Here is a 17,690-nt window from a genome sequence, read left to right as displayed (position 1 = left end):
GCCTGGAACTATGAGTGGGAGGGCCTGACTGTAGAGGTGTAACAGAGAACCCTTTGGGGTGATGGAAATAGTCAATAACTTCATTGGAGTGTTGGTTACAAGGGAGTCTTTACATTTATCCAAACACCAAACCACAGTCTTAAAATGGGAATATTCTACTACACATAGATTATACATTAGTTTTCAAAATATTTAAACATCTAAACCAGAAATCACTTAGACTTGGTTTTAACATAATTTTTTCTTTAATTGGATTTATACTGGCAATTAGCTTCAAGTTTTCAAAAGCAACACAAAACCTCACTCAAGTTCTACCAGGGTTACACTGCTGTAGTAAATTCCCATGTAGTAGAATTAATTCAGTGAGTAATTTTGCCTTATAAAGAATTGCCCAATTCATTTACCCACATGAAAAACTGACTTGTTTCTAAGAGTTATACAAATGTTTAGACACAAATCATACTAATGAGAAACACGCTTACCAGCATTTAAACACTAGGAATATAGTGAGTGCATCTATCCATAAAGATAATAGGAGATGGCCCATTCAGTGAGCTAGTAAAGCTAAGTGCCACCTCCTGCCACATGTAGAGGGGGGAGGGCCTTTGCTCATGTCCTGCTGTTGGCAGAGCCCCCTGTGAGAGCATAAGAATACTCTGCAGATGGCATAAGAAAGCACAGGGAAGCTGCCCGACCCACCCGCAGCACTGACTTGTATGAGAAAAATGTTCTCAAGACAGTCATAAGGGTGGTAAGAGTTAAAAGTTGTAAGTAAGATAATTAAAGAATCCAAACAACCCAATTAGTCTGATTATTTTTATTTCTGTAAAAATGGTTTTGGAGTTAGTTTATTAATGAGGCATTTTCAAATCATCCCACCGTCATTTCATCCAATTTCCAAAACATCATCATGGGGGGAGGGAGGCAGAGAGAGGGGGAAGGGAGGCAGAGAGAGGGGGAAGGGGGGCAGAGAGAGGGGGAAGGGGGCAGAGAGAGGGGGAGGGAGGCAGAGAGAGGGGGAGGGAGGCAGAGAGAGGGGGAAGGGAGGCAGAGAGAGGGGGAAGGGAGGCAGAGAGAGGGGGAAGGGAGGCAGAGAGGGGGGGAAGGGGGGCAGAAAGGGTGAAAGAGAGAGAGGGAGGAGGGAGGGGAGGAGGGACATCATGTTGAGCTGTCCTTAAGTGTTCCTCAGCTTCCTCTTAAAGGAAGATGATGTTCCAGCATCTTCTAAGGAGGCCTCAACTCACTCAGACACATGGTCAGTGATCACAAAGGCACCTCTGTGCTTCTCGGGTCCGGTCATCTACATGATCATTCACAAACAATATGGAGAGAGCTCCCTCGGTGTTAGCACCAAGGCTGCAAGGCAGGAACCACCCAAACCACTCCTGAAGAATGGGACTAACAAATGGTGGATATAGTTCTAATTAAACCTTTCACATGTTCTGGCAAACATGTACCACGTTCCCTATTTACTCTTCATATCGTTAGCCTCAAAGGCTACATACAGGTCCATCAAAACTGGCCCTGAATAAAAACCAAAAATAGAAAATCCAAATAGTGTCTCGACGCCCTGTGAGGACTAGCGAGCCGCTTCCACGTGAAAGTTGTCAAACTGCGCAAACTCGAAGGTGTGCGTCCCGATGGCGGCCCAGCCATACCCTGGGTATTTCACAGGGACATTTTCCCACAGGACCTTGCCGTTCAACATGCCAGAGGCGAAATAACCCTGCAAGAGAGATAAACGTGTCCCGTGAAAATGTGCAAATGAGTCTCTGGAGTCTGTTTAAATGCAGCTCAGCTACTTGGTGGAACAAACATCCCTATCACCCAAGACCTAGAACTGTAAAATACAATTTCGTGTGTTTGAGCGAAAGTCTGAAATACATCAAAATTTACCTGAAAGAATTAATAAGCACTTGTTTAAACAGTTCCCAAAATATGTTAAACCTCAAAAATTCCTTGCTGTGTGATGTTTTACTCTTTGGGCTTTTTTGGGGGCCGCCACCCAGCTCCCAAATAAATCAAAAGTGTGCTAGGAAAAGCTCAAGCACACACACACACACACACACACACACACACACACACACACATGAATGCCCAGCTTAATCTCGACTGTCTTTTACCTCTGGGCTTTTCCCTTTATCTTGCAAATATCTTCCTTTCACTCTTAAGTCTGTGACTGGCTGGGTGACTGGGTCCCGAAGTCCTCCTCACCTCGTCCTCTCATTTCTCCATCTATTTCTACTCTCTGCCTGCCAGCCCAGCTTATCCTTGCTCCTGCCTCGCTATTGGCCAGTCAGCTATTAGGCCCATCAGCACGGTAACACAGCTTCACAGAGTTAAAACAAATGCAGCACAAACAAAAGTCACACACCTGAAAATAATATTTTACCACAGGTCCTGATGATCCACCCAAAATCCAAACCACAAAATAAGCCCATAAAATTTGTACAGCATTTTTATGAGGCTCCCGACAAAAGTCCACTAAATAACACTGTAACTGTACATACATGTACTTTGGCTGAGTGAGAGATTCCTCCAGGTTTGCTGGGGCCCAAATGCCTGCTGCAAACTGCTCCACACTAAAAGTCTCAATGAAGGGCTGCACACCCAGAGGAGAAATCGGCCTTCATTTTACCCTTCTTGTCCCCATGAGGATGAAGAGCATGTCACTACAGAGCCAGATGGAATGGCTGCTCTTTATCGGGAGAGCTGCAGCCACGGTCAAACAGAACCATGGGTGCACTGGCAGTGGAGGAAGAGCACATAAGACACGGTTCACTGATAATGACGAAATCACACAGGCACAACCTTCTCAGACAGTGGCCACTGCATTCCCCTTACTGTACACATCAACCTTTATCACCACTGCCGCGGTACACCATGAGCACACCAAGTATACAGCTAGCCACGTATACCCGAGCTACTCCCAAAAGATAGAGAGCTGCAGATTGAATCTCTAGGTCAAAACCCAACACAAATCTTTCTGTCTCAAAATTATACTGCAATGATCTTTAATTTTATGGATAGCAACACTGAGACTTGGGCTAACTAAAATTCTATGTTGAAGATTTTCCAGAGGAGCCAGGAACTGAATCCAAGTCACCTAGGGAAGCCCCACACATATCTCTGCTATACAACTGCACAGTTGTCTTCATCTCAAAAGCACTTCCTGGACACTCCCTGCCACTCCTAGAAGAGTAAGCATTAGTCCTGGGCCAAGGGATACAGGTACACAAATCATATTAAACATAGTCTGCCACACAGGGTCACAGTGCCTCCTGGCCCTACTCCCCAGGCTCCAAACACACTGGCTTCCCAGACGCTCCCTATACAAGGTCAGACTAACCACCTTTTGCACCAGTTATGAGAGCTACTCAGCTTCTTCTCTGCCTCATGTACGTGGCACAGTCTTCTCTAACTTGCGTGGTTAGGAAGTCAGAGCAAGAGGCTATTTTATCACATTACCCCAAATCTCTTTATAACTATGTGTGTACTCATTTCCAAGTTACTGACTTGGAACAAAGCTCAGCAATCCAAGGCCTCAGGCCCGCCACATATTTCCACAGTGAACTTTCACTGGGATGCAGGCACACTAATCGTTTACCTCTTGTCTGTCATGGCTTTCTCTTGACCACAGCAGAGCTGAGTAGGTGCAACACAGAGCACATGGACCACAAACACCAACTATCTCCTGTCTAGCTCTTCCGGTAAAATATTTGTCCAGCCCAAGTAGGAATGCCCTTATATAGCATGACTAATCTTGAAGATACCTGATTTCCAAATCAGAGAGTGGCAGAAATTGATCAGTCCAAGGTTTTAAAAACCTATAGGTGGCAAAACTGGACCTAGGAATAGGCCTTTCAGTGTTTCTCTCTTACCTATCTGGCACTATTATCAGGACAAAGAAATTCTGACTAGACAAGTCTTAGGATTCAGAAGAGATCCTACTGTTACTATTCCACTTAACAAACATAATATTAACCCAACTCTTTTTTTTATAGTCACATCCCCAAGAGAACATACTGGATTTGATAAAGATTTTTTTAAAGAGGACACAAAGTTATGTGGGTAGGAAGATGGTGGATCTGGTAGGAGATGGAGGAGGTTGAATATATCAAAATGCATTACATGAGATTCTCAAAAAAGAATTAAATGCAATTAAAAATAAATGCAATTCTTCTAAATGCCAGTCTTCACCAATCATACCACATAAGCATTCAGGAACTATGCCTGGGATCATCCTATACCATTAAGAAGGGTATGACCAAACAAACCACACAACACCCCAACTAGATCCTTAACTCTATTAATAAGCAGCTTAAAAATAAGAACTCATTTTCAGGGGGTGAATGGTTACTGAGAAAAAAATTTTAAGTTCTTTGAATCTCAATTTTAGTTTCTACTTACGACCTAAACAAATCTGAAAGGGCTACATGAGAAGATTCACATATTACAAGACACTTTCTCTGCACAGCATCCTTTGGGAGCACTGTCAGTCAGTACCTTGTGATCAACAAGGATGCCGCAGCTGATTTTTAGATTTCCTTTATCCCACTGTTACTCTAGTGTCATCTCTAAAAAAAACTGTAGAAAACTGTGCTTATAGTTAAAAACAAAATAGTTCTAAGCTGTCAAAAATAAGCTTCTATGCCTTTGCATACTCCTGTTAGTTCTATTTATACTCTTGGTTCAAGAACACTGAGAACAATTCAGTTGTTAGCTTAATGAATCACTCCTCAATTAAAAACAAAGTTAAGATGACAGTGGTCTAAAAAGTCAACTTCTGGTTCTCCTGAGAGTAACTCTGACCTACAACTTCATCCTATGGGTAGATATTTTAATGATTCCATAGTACACACCCTCTTTTCATCATTTATATCCTGCCATTTGTTTTCTAACAGAAAATTCTCATCAGCAATGCTCACCTTAATGCTTAAGGTAAGTGTATACCATCTTTTTGCTGTGATGTCAGCATGTCCTGAGGTGTATGTGATCCATCCACCTGTAACACAAAAGGAGTATCTCAACTGGCACACTTTCCAACCTAAATCCCAGATCACACAACTCAGGGAGGTTCCTAAGTGGCACCTGTATGTAGTTCAGGCTACCTTAAGGAAGCCTTGTCCTTTCGTTTCCAGATCTACAACTGATTGCTGAGGAAAATCCCTCATTCAGCTACACACTACAGAATCATGTACTGAGATTCTATTCTACACCACAGAACATGAGGCACTCACAGTAGAATCAATGAGATGAACTTAAAAACTAACCATGTCTGATGTCTTAGCATGTCAACCCACCAAGACTACAAAAGACGGTCAACTAGTAGATCTGCTCACATGTAAACAGCATCAATGACAGTAAGTAGAGATAGAGTAAGCTAGTTTGGCATTTGTGGCATCTGAATGTCTGGAAGAAACCTAGGATCAGACATCAAGCAGGTGATTTCAAACTCCAACAGTGGGGACTCAAGATGCAGGTTGAAATTCCTAGTTCTAGCTCCACCACTAATAGTTTGGGGGACTTTGGGAAAGGCAATCAATGTCTCTGGCTCTGTTTTGGATCAAACATCAAGGAGGTACCTCTTAGATAGGCCACACTATAACAATATCCTGACTACCTCTCTATTATTTTATTTACAGAGCCAGGACAAAGAGTAGAAAACTATAAAATAAAATTTTTGTCACTAATGTGACAAGTCACTAATGTCAAGAGACTGAGAATCAAGAAGTTGCTACCACGAGGTCTCGTGTCACTACAGCAGGGTGAGCTAAGTGCAACTCGAAATCAACATGCTCCTAGGCCCCCATTCTGCTACTGAGATAGATCCAGTGAAAAAAGTCAAAGTCCTTCCCAGTATCCCGAATATTATGGAATAGGAGTCTCCATTTTAAGGGGTCAACGTGTCCCTTGATCTCCATAAGCACAAACACCTTTTAGTCTTTCGAATGTCTCCTCCGTGTGTCTGTCCTCCATCCCTGCTTCTCTAGGTCTTCACAAACTGACCCTCACAGCACTACATGCCTGGAACGCCCTACAAGCTGTTATTTCTCATTACTGAGCAGCCCTTCTCCACACAAATTAAATAGCTCTGATTCTGAATTGCTTGGTACTTGCCGACACACGTTGAAATTATTCCCATTAGACACACAGGCTCAAAGCAAGTTCTGACCCAGTAAGACGCGTCATTTACCCAGGTCAGCCGTAACTCTGTAAGATCCACTGGCATAAATCCAGAAGAAAACTCCTGTAGCGGTTCTCACCAAAATCCCACCTTTATTCACTCTCCCAGCGATGAATACGCCCCCTCTCTGAGGGGTCTCTATGTACACATCACACTGTACCGTCATGTTGGTCCTGCAGAAGGAAAGAGTCGGTCACCCTCTTCAGTTATGGCATTTACCTGGCACCAGCGTGCCACGTCATCAAACACCTCCAATCTTCAGTTGAGAGAGTGACTGGCTAAGTCTAAGCTTGCAGCGAGGCTGGGCTTCAAGGATCTGCCTGCACTGATGGCTGTTTCAGGTTTTACGTGGTTAAACTAATCAGCTTTGTTGGCTCTTTCAGTGGGTTAACGGGCAGTGCTTTCTGTTTTAAGCACCGTAATAGCATGCTTCCTGTCTTTCTATACTGAAACAATTTGTCATAGGACTAGTGTGATACCGAATGAGGCACTTTTACAGCGCAAGCAGGTAAAGTTCCTGGTGACTCCGAACAGAAAGGTTTACTTATATTCCCATCACCAACGAAGTATGCAGCCTATGCCAGGGAAGTCTTAACTTAAGCTGCTTTGAGGCCAGTGTGTACACTTATATCTATAAAGGTTAAAAAAAATTCCCGAGTAAAGATCTAACTAATTTATGTCTCTAAAATGACAGTCAGTTTGGGGGCAGAGTCAGTGGCCAAGAACACAAACTGCCCTTCCAGATGGACTTGGTTTAATTCCCAGCACTCACATGCAGCTCACAACTGTCTGCATCTCCAGTTTCAGGAGGGCGGGTGCCTTCTTTTGGTCTTAAGCACATGTATGGCATAACAGACATACATGCAGGCAAAACACCCATATACAAAAATGCAAATCACAAAAAATGAAGGTAGTATTGTATGTTGGCTCTGCATCAGGACCTCTGAAAATATAACCGAGAGCTTTCTAACTCACCGCAATGGTATCGCCTCCACGCTGCCTAATTCAGTAAATCTGAGGTAGGCCCTTGAATATCAGCTTCCCTAGTGATACGATGATGCCGGTACACAAACCTCATCTTGAGAAGCATTTACCTTGCATGGGATGTCCACCTGATATCTATCTGGATGCAGTGAGCACTGGTTATAGGCTCCGGTCCATGGCAGCATATCAAGGGTAGGGAAAGATTCTGCCAAGAAGGGACTGTCAGAGCTTCTACAATATGCTCTCTTGTGGGTTGGTTTCCTTTGAGACAAGTTCCCAGGTACAGCACTCTCCCTAAGACAATATTAGCACTCTAAAACACCACCCCTGAAAATAACCCACTTCATGCTCATCACCAATCAGCAAATAGGAAAAAATGTACATATTTTCAAGTCATAAACCATGCAATTTATCTAAAGTATGATGAAGGATACCAGGGCATCCGTTTTGAAAATGAGGTAGGTGGTACTGGATCTAGAACTTCACATTTCTCAAAGGCTCTTCCTAAGTGAATTGTGCACAGCTGAACTTTACCACGCACAGGGGAGGAGGGGGAGGAGAGAAAGGGAATGTGTAAGTGTGTATGTCCATGACGTTAGCCATGAGAATAGAGAATACTACCTAAAGTGGGCAAAACAGTAAGTCAGCACTTTAAAATCCCACAACTAAATTAGAGGTGAAGGTAAAAGTTTTATTTGTAGATTGCGTTTTAACTGGACAGAAAAATAACGGAAGGGTTGAAAATCTAAAGGAAGGGTTGAATTGCTTAGCCTTGAAAATTAAAGCTGTTTTGCTTTTTAAGTAAGTTCCTACACTTAGCCAGGGTGGTGTAATTCTACCGTATGTCCAGCAGGTGGCAACACCAGCTCAACAAATCCAATCTGGTAAAACAAAAAGCATTCAAATCACATGGTCTGCAAATAAATATCAAGCTATAAGATAATATTATATTATATAACCGGGTGGAATGATCTGAGTGAAGGGCATGGAAAGATTAGAGTTCACACAATTATGAAGGACTACAGCAACCTCCTCACTCAGAATGTACCCATGTCACAAGGTTGTATATATACTAGGGGTATCTCTCACACACCAGTGGTAATCGCCTATAATGCTGATGGTGCTGGAAGCATCGGCAGCCCAGGTAATAGGTCGTTGATTGAGAACTTGGCGCAGTGTGAAGCGATGCTGTCCCGGGTCTTCGTTATTTGTGTAGTACTCAAACACGCCAGTCTGATCAGCAAAATTGGGAGCTTCACTGAAAAATGGGTAATCTGTTCAGGACACAACAAATCCTCTACTTAGTATCTCAGAGGCCAAGGTCCAACCCCTTACCAGTTCTCTCTTTCTGATATCTGTGGTCCATGTGAAACACTTTTGAATGATTTTTAAAGCATAAATAATACTTATAACCAACCACAGTTTAGATCAAAAGACTCGTGTGTGTGTGTGTGTGTGTGTGTGTGTGTGTGTGGTATTTGAAGATGTGTATCCAAATAGTTGACCAGATGACAGTATCAGAGCCCAAAGGCCTTTCTATGTCAAGTAGCTGAAAGTTCATGTCCTGCCATGGGAATGTAGGACCCAGAAGCACGTGGCAGAGGCACGAGTCTCCATGTTGGGTGGAACAAGCAGTGCTGCCACCTGCAGGAGGATGTGAGTACAACACTCTGGCAATGTGAATCTTTCTACAGTGGTCAGTTTGGGAGGCAGATTATAGAGCTACTGGACTCATCTTTGAAACCTTCAGTCCTCCCAAACACTACTGCTTAGTAAGCAAATGCTGTTGTTTGCTGGGTCCTCTAGAGATACAGGCATGCCAAGCATGCTACTGTTTTCATATGGTTTCCCCAACTGCCCATCCTCCAAAGCGTCTCTAATCATAAAAGCGCAGATCCTCCAGAAGACCCGGGGCCAAACTCCAGCAAGCAATCAGCTGAAGCCCCTAACTATTACATGACCGCCCTTAAGCACCCAACTCCATGGCACCGAGATAGAGACATAATGTGTTACCTTTCTCATGAAGGAAAAGTACTAGTGACACCCAAAACTACTTAGAACTAATGACAACTTTCATTCTCACAATGACTTCTGCAGTTTTTTTCTGGAACTGAAAAATACAGATTCACCCAAAGAGCTGGAAACATTACCTATCTTCTAACAAAATAAACCTCTACAGGCCACAAGGGCACTTTTGGCATCGCACCATCTGCCAAGAAGAAAGTACCCCACTTGACCGAAGTTAGATGGCAGGTGATGCCTGGTCAGAACCCGCTTACCAACATTGAAATCATCCTTATAGCTTCTCGGGAAGGGCTGCGACTTGGGAGGAGGAGGGTAGCCGCCTTTGCGACCTGTGGTGAGAGTGGTGAGTGTAACCAGCTCATCCTCCTGCAGTTCCATGGCAAAACTGCCACTGCTGTCAAGGAGCTGAAAAAGAAGACAGCCCCGCGTTCACCGCCAGGTGCCAGCTACGAAACGAGGGGCAGCTTGAAGGAAATAAGCTTAGACAGTCTCTCTGCTAGGGCTTCCTAAACCCCGGGGGAAGGCCCAGCAGTACCAGTGCCCCGGACACTTTAGAAGGGTGTTTTACAAGAGTATATAAATGATATTTTATAGAAAGGGTTTCACCAAATGGAGGGGAAAGGCCACGAGGGCTGAGTCTGTTAGCCTCCACTCCCGTTGCACTGCGAGCTCTTTAAAGCATGTGTTTGTTCAGTTAATACAGGGCTCTGCTGATTTCTTCAGAGTTTTCCTAATAGAACAGAGTGCACAAAACCTCACAGACAACTCAGCTGCTAAGGGCAAGAAAGAAACCCTTTCACAACTGAGGGATGAGAATTAAAATCTGCTCACCCTGTGCTCAGTGTTAATTTCAATTTGTAACTTAGGTTTACGTCACATTTATGATCCTAACAACTCGGGCTTTCTCAGTTTTTCATCTCATCCTCGAGGCTAAGAATGCATCTCACAGAGGGCTGCCGTGAGAATCAGACCAGACGTTCCTAAAGGGCTCGCTTAGGCTCACCTCAATGTGTGGCCAGGGCAAACTCTCTAGAGCACAGTTTCTGTGATAGCACAGCCCTCTGGAGACATGAGAATCCCTGCATAACGAATGTGGGCCCCGAGCTTGCACCTGTCTTTGAAACCTTAGTAAGTTTTTGTGTACACTGAACTACAGGGTTTGGTAGCATATCGTGGTTGTGAGGGAAAAGAGATTCAGAGTCCTGAATATCCAGTGCCACATTCTGGCTCACGATTAACCCCACATAATATTCCTAAGGGGGAAATCAATTTCATTATGCTATTTCTAGTCAATTATTATACAAGTAGAGAGTGTTCTAATGGGTATTTAATCATTGATATTGACTAGCTAATTGTCAGAACATTATTATTAAAAAATACTGCAGATTAAGTCAGTCAGACGCTTGCTTGGGCCAGTTCATTCTTGAAACCTTCTCTGAGGAATCACCAAATACCAATTGCCTCTGGACTAAAAGCAAAATAAGGCAGAGAGAGCTCCACTCTCAAAGTAGCCAGAGTGGTGGGGGCAGATTTAACGAGACCCAGACATAGGCCTGCACTGGACCAGGTGAGTGAGCTTTGAAGAAATCGACCCTTGAGGTGACGGATCTTCACAGACAAGAAGGAGGTCATTTTAGAAGTTCACTCTGTGAGGAGTGCCATCTGCCACCTGCCCTGGGAAGGAAAGCTCCCTTCCACCACATGAGGACAGCGGGAGGTCACATGAAAGGGTAGTGCCGGTCACGTGGGAAATGTGACCTGGTGGGGAACGCTGCCCACACATTCCAAGCACAGGGCTTTGGGCACACCGCTCCAGCAGCAGTGCGGTGGCCTGCCCTGAGACTCAGACTGGAGTCTGCTGAAACCAGGCGCAGTCTCTGAATAATTAATGTGGCAGAAGGAAGACCGGAAACAGGCAGCGTGTAGAACAAGGAACAACAGCGAATACGAGAAATACAAAGAGGGCAGAACTGGCTGTGGTCAGAGGAGGACAATCTCAAACGAGACACACATCTCTCACCTGGGCAGCCAGCCAATGGTGGCGCATCCACCACCATGAGCACCCGCGTAGGGACAAAGCGCAGCTCTGAGGACACAAGCTTATCATACCTTAGTCAGGAGTCTATCTAAGAAAACTTTCGGGAGATTTCTATCTCTACTATCCTGTAGCCATAAAATCAACTTCATCTTAATTCATTAATCAAATCTGTTCCTTTTTGCTGTTGTTAATGTCCCAAACATAGGAATCAAGTTTAAGACTACCCATAGAGAATCCAGTTGTTTAAAATGAAGTCTCTCCGAGGGTCCTCCAAGCTTGGTATACCACACTTGTAGCTCTTGGATTTCTCTCTGGAGAGAAAACACAAGAAAGCATACTTGAGAGATTCGTCATATCCTGAAATTGATACTTCAAAGGGCAGCAATGGCCAATGTTTCAAGTTACGAAAGACTTATCTCAAGGTTGAAACAGTAACACTTCTGAAAACAGGAAGACTACCACAAGCAACTCTTTGATTTCCTACCAACACAAGCCACTAAGCAGAGCAGGCACCACCACCAACAAACGCCTGCACTGAAGTACCTCTAGAGCTGTCCTTTTCTGTGTTTGTTTAGTTACCACACTTTAGAGAGACCTGAGGAAAATCAGCACAGCCCTTGAGACACTGCCTTGATTGTTAGGGAACCAAACAAGCCTGGATCCTTACAATACTGAACTGGGCATGCTCAGATGTGATCCTGTCATCTTCTTTAAAGATGTGTTCTATGGCCTTGCATAGGTAGCCAAGGATCTGTCTCCTACTTTTCCTTATTAAACTCCCACCTTAAAGTGAGAATGCTTGGAAACTGGTCTGTTCCTTCCTCGGTGAATGTGTCCAGGGTCCGGGAAGAAAACCGCCATGCTTCCTTTCAGGAGAGAGCACTGTAGGCAATAAACCTCTCTGCTCCTAAGCCATTGCATTAACACCTGAGAACGCTGACAAACAGATCTTAGTGTCTTGGCCTCCCTATGTAAGAATCTCTGTTAAACATTTAATTATTTTTAAATGTCTTTATTATCACAGAATCTTAGCTTGCTTTCTTCTGCCTCCTTGCATGTTACTGACATCCATATAAAATTAAACTTCTCAAAGGTAGTCATCATGTTCTAATTTTTCTTCAAAGAATATACTATTAGAAGTGCAAAAATTCTAAGTGAATAGTGATGTGTTATGCTGATATATAATAGCCCAAAACTAAAGATCCAGTATGAATAATTAATATTCTAAAAGTATTTTCAATTTTTATATTTTAATAATTATTACATATTACAGTAATTTCACTTAGTAAATACATAAGTGCCACGATGACAAAGATAATAATTCTAGACATATATATAAGAGAGAGACTCATCTTTTAAAAGAATACGAAAGGAGATGCATCTCCATGCTCACAGTTGAATCACATGAAAAGCAACAGATCCAAGTGATTTTTAACAACCTGGTAAAAAAATATCTCAAGTGGCATCTCAGGGCTTCTGAGCAATAACTGCCACATGTAGCTGGGCAGTGCTAACATCTGGTGTGTCTCTGGATGTCTTTGCCATGTGCCGTGGATAAGTCAGGGGATGACATGAGCTCTCCGTGTAAAGACACACAGAGCTTCTGGCTTGATTTTGGAGACAACGGTTCGGTAGCAAAAAGCCTATATCAGCGCCTCTTTCTGAAGCCTGCCATCCAATCAAACAGACAACACTGCCGTTCCACTCCCTGCTTTGTGAGCAAGCTTCCCTTTGCTAGGTATTAGAGAGACTACGCTGCGTTCTGGTTGCAGTTAGTAGATGTTTTGTCTTATTTCTTTTTTTATTAATCAGTTTTGTTCGCTTCATTTTATGCACGTATATAATGAATTCTTGTTGGTCTTTCCCTTAGCCTCTCTTATCAGCCCCCATCCCTGCTTGGGCCTAACAGTTCTCTGGCATAAAAAACGAATTCTATGACATCATTAGTAAGAAATTACCCTGGCTTCTTCCACATCAAATCTAATAAAAGGTTTTAAAAAGTTGGTGACTTCTGGGCATTTTTGCTCAATTGGGCTTTATTTTGTTCATTTGTTTTTCAGTACCGAATACTCTTAAGTTGAGTTTGAGGCCAGCCTGGTCTACAGAGTGAGTTCCAGAATAGCCAGGGCTACAAACAAAAACAGAGAAATCCTGTATCAAAAAATAAAAGGAAAGAAAAATTCCTTAGACCACAGAACTAATCATAGATTACCAATGATAAACTCCCTGAAAATGACTTTTTAAAGTCACCAAAGCCACAGGCAGCTTTATTGGGCACTGGCTTCTGTTTCATTGGTGGGGTCAGAGGTCAGAAGAGGCTGAGGATGTAGCGCCAGCTGAAGCAGGCAGGCTGGCACCTGCCTACAAGCCGAGCACTCAGCAGGAAAAGGAGGGATGCTCAGAAGTCTGTGGTCATCCTCCACTATGTAGTGAGGCCAGCCTAGTCCACGTATTAAGAAACAAAAGTGCAGGAGGCACAAGGCACCAGGACAGGTTCCATTTACACACAAATTCTTGTAATTCTATAATACATGACTTCCCTTAAGAATCAATGACCTGTAATAGAACACAAAATTTTCATAGATTTTTAAAGATTTATTTTGTTTCTTTGTTTCCGTATGCTCACATGTGTGATGTTTGGAGGCCAGAAGAAGGTATCAGATCCTCTGTAGCTAGAATTATCTGTAGTTGTGAGCTACCTGACAAGGGTGCAGAAAACCCAGCTCCAATCTTTAGGAAAAGCAGCAAACACTCAACCACTGAGCTGTCTCTCTAACCCCAACATACATCTTAAAATAAAATAGTTAAACATATGAACTTACCAAAGATCCCTTTAGAGTGAAGGTAGCCAACTGGTGTGAGACATTATAATATGGTAGATATGGCCGTATACACATAGAACGCTTATGACTCTGGGGTGAAGAAAGTCATATAAGTTATCCAAATAATATACAAGCTTTGTTGTAGGGGAAACATTATGCAATCAATGCCAGAACAGCAGCAAAAGAAGCAATCATTTGTAACAAATTTGAATTTATTTCAAATTATATAAAAAATACATTGCTAACAAAACTTTAATGAGTGTGTATTGTGTGTGCCTGGCCAAAGCTTAGAATCAGGGAATGAGCCTAATGGTAACTTAAACACACAGAAACAGATCCAAAGAACAAGAACCATCAATAAAATAAATGTAGCATGATATAAATATATACTGTCCTCTTTTCTTCTCTTGGCTCTTTAAAAAATTACGTCTAAAGTAGCAATTTCAGAGCATCCTGTTATCTTCCTGATGGAGGTAAGATGTGTAGAATAGAATGGGAAAATAGAAAAGCTTAAAGGGAATGAATGGCAGGGCAGAACAGCATCCTTGCATCAGCCCAGTACTTGGGTAACTAAGGATAGGAACGAGAGAGAATATTCCTAGGAAGGGAACTAGACGAGGGATTCTGTGCTAAACAACAAAAATGATAGAAAAGTGGAAAATTCCAAAACCTCTGAAATCTACAGTAAGTAAAAAGACCCCTACACTAAAAACCCTCAGGAAGAAAAACCCTGGTGCCAGATGACAGCATAGATGAATTCTGCCAAGCATCTGAAGAACACCAGACCTTCAGACAGATTCTCCAGAAACATCCCAAATCACTCCGCAGATTTAATAACTACTACCAGAATCACCAGGACATCACAAGGAAGGGATACTGTAAGGAATCTAGGAAGTCAAATCCATCATCAAATGCAAAGGATAATGTTTGATGTCAAAGAATGACTGGTCTCAGGAACGCAGGCTGTTTCCACACACAAGTCAGTCAGTGTAACAGCAAACACTATGAGAATGAGTAGCAACAGGCAAAAACAGCAGGACCCTGCACTCTGTGAAGCCCACAACTCTGGATACAAGGATTCAACGCACTCCATACAAAAGGCAAGTTCTACAACCTGAACTTTTGCACTCTGACACAACTCCAGCAGCTCTCGGCACACACTCCAGTGCTTTTTCTTTTCTAAATCAGCAGCAGGGCAGGGCAATTGGCAAACAAAGGAGACACAAGGCTTCTAGGACTGTAGGAGTGAACCCCACAAAGCTATCCACCCATCAGGGCAGGGACAAGTAAATTAGCAGTATTAATAATAAATAAGTAAAATGTAATGATAGTTTCATAAATAAGTTTATTAAATAAGTAGAAACTATAAGTTAGTAAAAAGAAATATGACTCTCACAATGAGAAAAGGCAACGTATCAGAGAAACTAAGTAAGACAAAATGCACAGAGAGAGACACCCCACATTTGTTGACTGGCACACATTCATATACTGAGTAAGGAAAATAGCAACATTGGGTTATATGCTTGTAATAATTAATTAGCTAGTCCTAAAACTCATATTGAAATCCAAAGGACCCACAATATTCAATCTTGAAAATGATCAAAGCTAGAAAACTCTCCCACCAAACCCTTACTCAGAAGTACGGTAACTAAGGTGCAATGATAACCACTGAAGCACAAATATAGAAAAAACTCTCAATTTTGTTACAGATTGCTTTTAAGCTCACATGTTAAGATAATCCAAGTAGACAAACAGACTTTTCGAGACTAGTGGAAGACCAGCTAGGTACACACACACACACAAGGGGTAGCTCAACAAATGCTAAGCACCACAAGAAATAACAGGACCAGAAACCCCTAAGTGTAATACTTAAAACAACAGTCATCTTACCAAAAATACATGTAAACTTCAAATCCTTCCTATATATGATATATATGTATATATATCAATAGTTTCCTATATATGATACTAAATATACACAAAGCAAAAAAAATAAAACAAATCTGAACGTCACACATATTTAGAACTTTTTTTACTCCAAAGAGTACCATTAGAAAGAGAGACAAGTTGGGCATAGCAACGCCAGCATTTGGGATGTTGACACAGCAGACTATGTCTGAGATCAGCCTGGCCTACCCTGAGTATGCTATAAAAATGGGAACAAATATACAAATCCACATGTGTCTTCTGGGTGGCTTTAGATAGATTATATGAAGAACTCTTACAATTCAAAAAGAAAAAGAAAAATACTCTTAACTTAAACGGACAGTGTAGTTTAAACAGACATTTCCCCAGTGAGGACATACAGATAGCCAAAAAGTATATGTAAATATAGCCAGCATCACTAGCCACTAGGAAAAGGTAAATTAAACTACAATGACACCAGCTCACACCCTTGAGAATGGCTATAAGCAGATATGGACAGTAACTGCAGAGAAGACATGGTTATCTAGGAGCCTTGTGACCTGCTAGTAACAAGGAGAAATGGTGCAGGCAAATGGCAACTCTTCACCCCTTTTAAGTTACTGTTTAACTTGGCAGCCCTGTTCCTAGATACACACCCAAAGGAACTAACACATACGTTCCTAGGAAACCCTCCACAAGAGTCTTAACTGCAGCTGTCATAAAAAGCCATGATGAGGCTCAAGGCCAGCTATCCCAATATATTTTTAAGGATAAAGAGTCTTAGAAACAACGGAAGGAGCAAGGTAACCACTGGACCCTTTCTCCCAGGGAGCCAGTCGTAAGACTCTTAGAGAAGTGCCCTCCTATGCCTGGGAGAAGACTATGCCCTTCTATTCTCTGAAGACAAACTTTCTGGTGAAGTATGAGTTGCCCACTAGTTGACTATCAACAACAAAAAGTTACCATGGTTTCGACAATGATGGTGAGGTTCCCTAAGCCGTCAGTCAGAGCTACATAGCTTCCTCCTTTCTCGAGATGGCCGACTGTCTTCAGGTAATACCAGCCAGGTTCAGTAAACTGAGTTGTATGAGCTACAGCAAAGGGAAAAAGATGCAAATGCGATGATTTTAAAGGAAAATGATCTATCGGTTTGAATCTGACCGAATTCTGATTCGAAGCAACTATATTCTATTTTAAGAAAGTATCTCCCAGCTTTATGTTTCCATTTTTAAATATTTCAGCTGAAAGGTGTAACGGCAGGAAGGCTTTCTGAGTGACTGATACTATGGGTTGTGTATTCCTTTTACCAAATTGAAAAAGTAAGTGACTCTTGCCAAACCATGCTCATCACTACTCATCCAACTAACAGAACAAGGAAGAATTAAAGGAAGTATCATCACCTCTAAGTCTGGTCCCATAACTACACTAATGAATATTCCATGTTCCTACCAACAATGCCAATAGCTAAGAGGAGATTCAGCTGACACATAAAAGTCTTACTTAATTTTTCCACTATTTTGAAAAGCTACTTAAGGAATTGAGAATAATTTCACGATTACAATCTGAGAATAGCACAAAAAAATCAAAATATGGGTTTAAAATTAAAGTAAGTTGACTTAGAATTATCTTGCTTTGGAAGAAACTTTTTTATAAAACACTGGCATAATTTTGAAGCAAAATAATTTATAAATGCTAAATATCTTACTAAAATATTAAAAAATGTTACTAT

General features: G+C 42.1%; 1 protein-coding gene across 3 annotated transcripts in view; it reads right to left on the bottom strand.

The window, feature by feature from the left end:
- Positions 1 to 1,406: 1,406 nt before the first annotated feature.
- The window catches only part of Galc (galactosylceramidase), a 42,315-nt gene continuing 26,031 nt past the window's right edge, over positions 1,407 to 17,690 (bottom strand). For 2 of the 3 annotated variants that reach the window (XM_005068430.4, XM_040742663.1), the window contains 8 exons: positions 16,925 to 17,052; positions 14,057 to 14,146; positions 11,459 to 11,545; positions 9,451 to 9,601; positions 8,265 to 8,445; positions 6,197 to 6,360; positions 4,929 to 5,005; positions 1,407 to 1,726 (listed from right to left, as the gene is read on the bottom strand). In XM_005068430.4, the coding sequence (XP_005068487.1) occupies positions 1,580 to 1,726; positions 4,929 to 5,005; positions 6,197 to 6,360; positions 8,265 to 8,445; positions 9,451 to 9,601; positions 11,459 to 11,545; positions 14,057 to 14,146; positions 16,925 to 17,052 (1,025 nt within the window). In that variant the 3' untranslated portion in view covers positions 1,407 to 1,579. Of the gene's footprint in view, positions 1,727 to 4,928; positions 5,006 to 6,196; positions 6,361 to 8,264; positions 8,446 to 9,450; positions 9,602 to 11,458; positions 11,546 to 14,056; positions 14,147 to 16,924; positions 17,053 to 17,690 lie in introns of those variants that run through there. The other variant, XM_040742664.1, reaches the window with a different exon arrangement.

This window comes from Mesocricetus auratus, unplaced genomic scaffold, assembly GCF_017639785.1.
Source record: "Mesocricetus auratus isolate SY011 unplaced genomic scaffold, BCM_Maur_2.0 Super-Scaffold_15014, whole genome shotgun sequence".
Classification (NCBI taxonomy): Eukaryota; Metazoa; Chordata; class Mammalia; order Rodentia; family Cricetidae; genus Mesocricetus; species Mesocricetus auratus.
The sequence above is the reverse complement of the archived record's forward strand: the minus strand, read 5'-3'. Positions and strand labels throughout refer to the sequence as shown.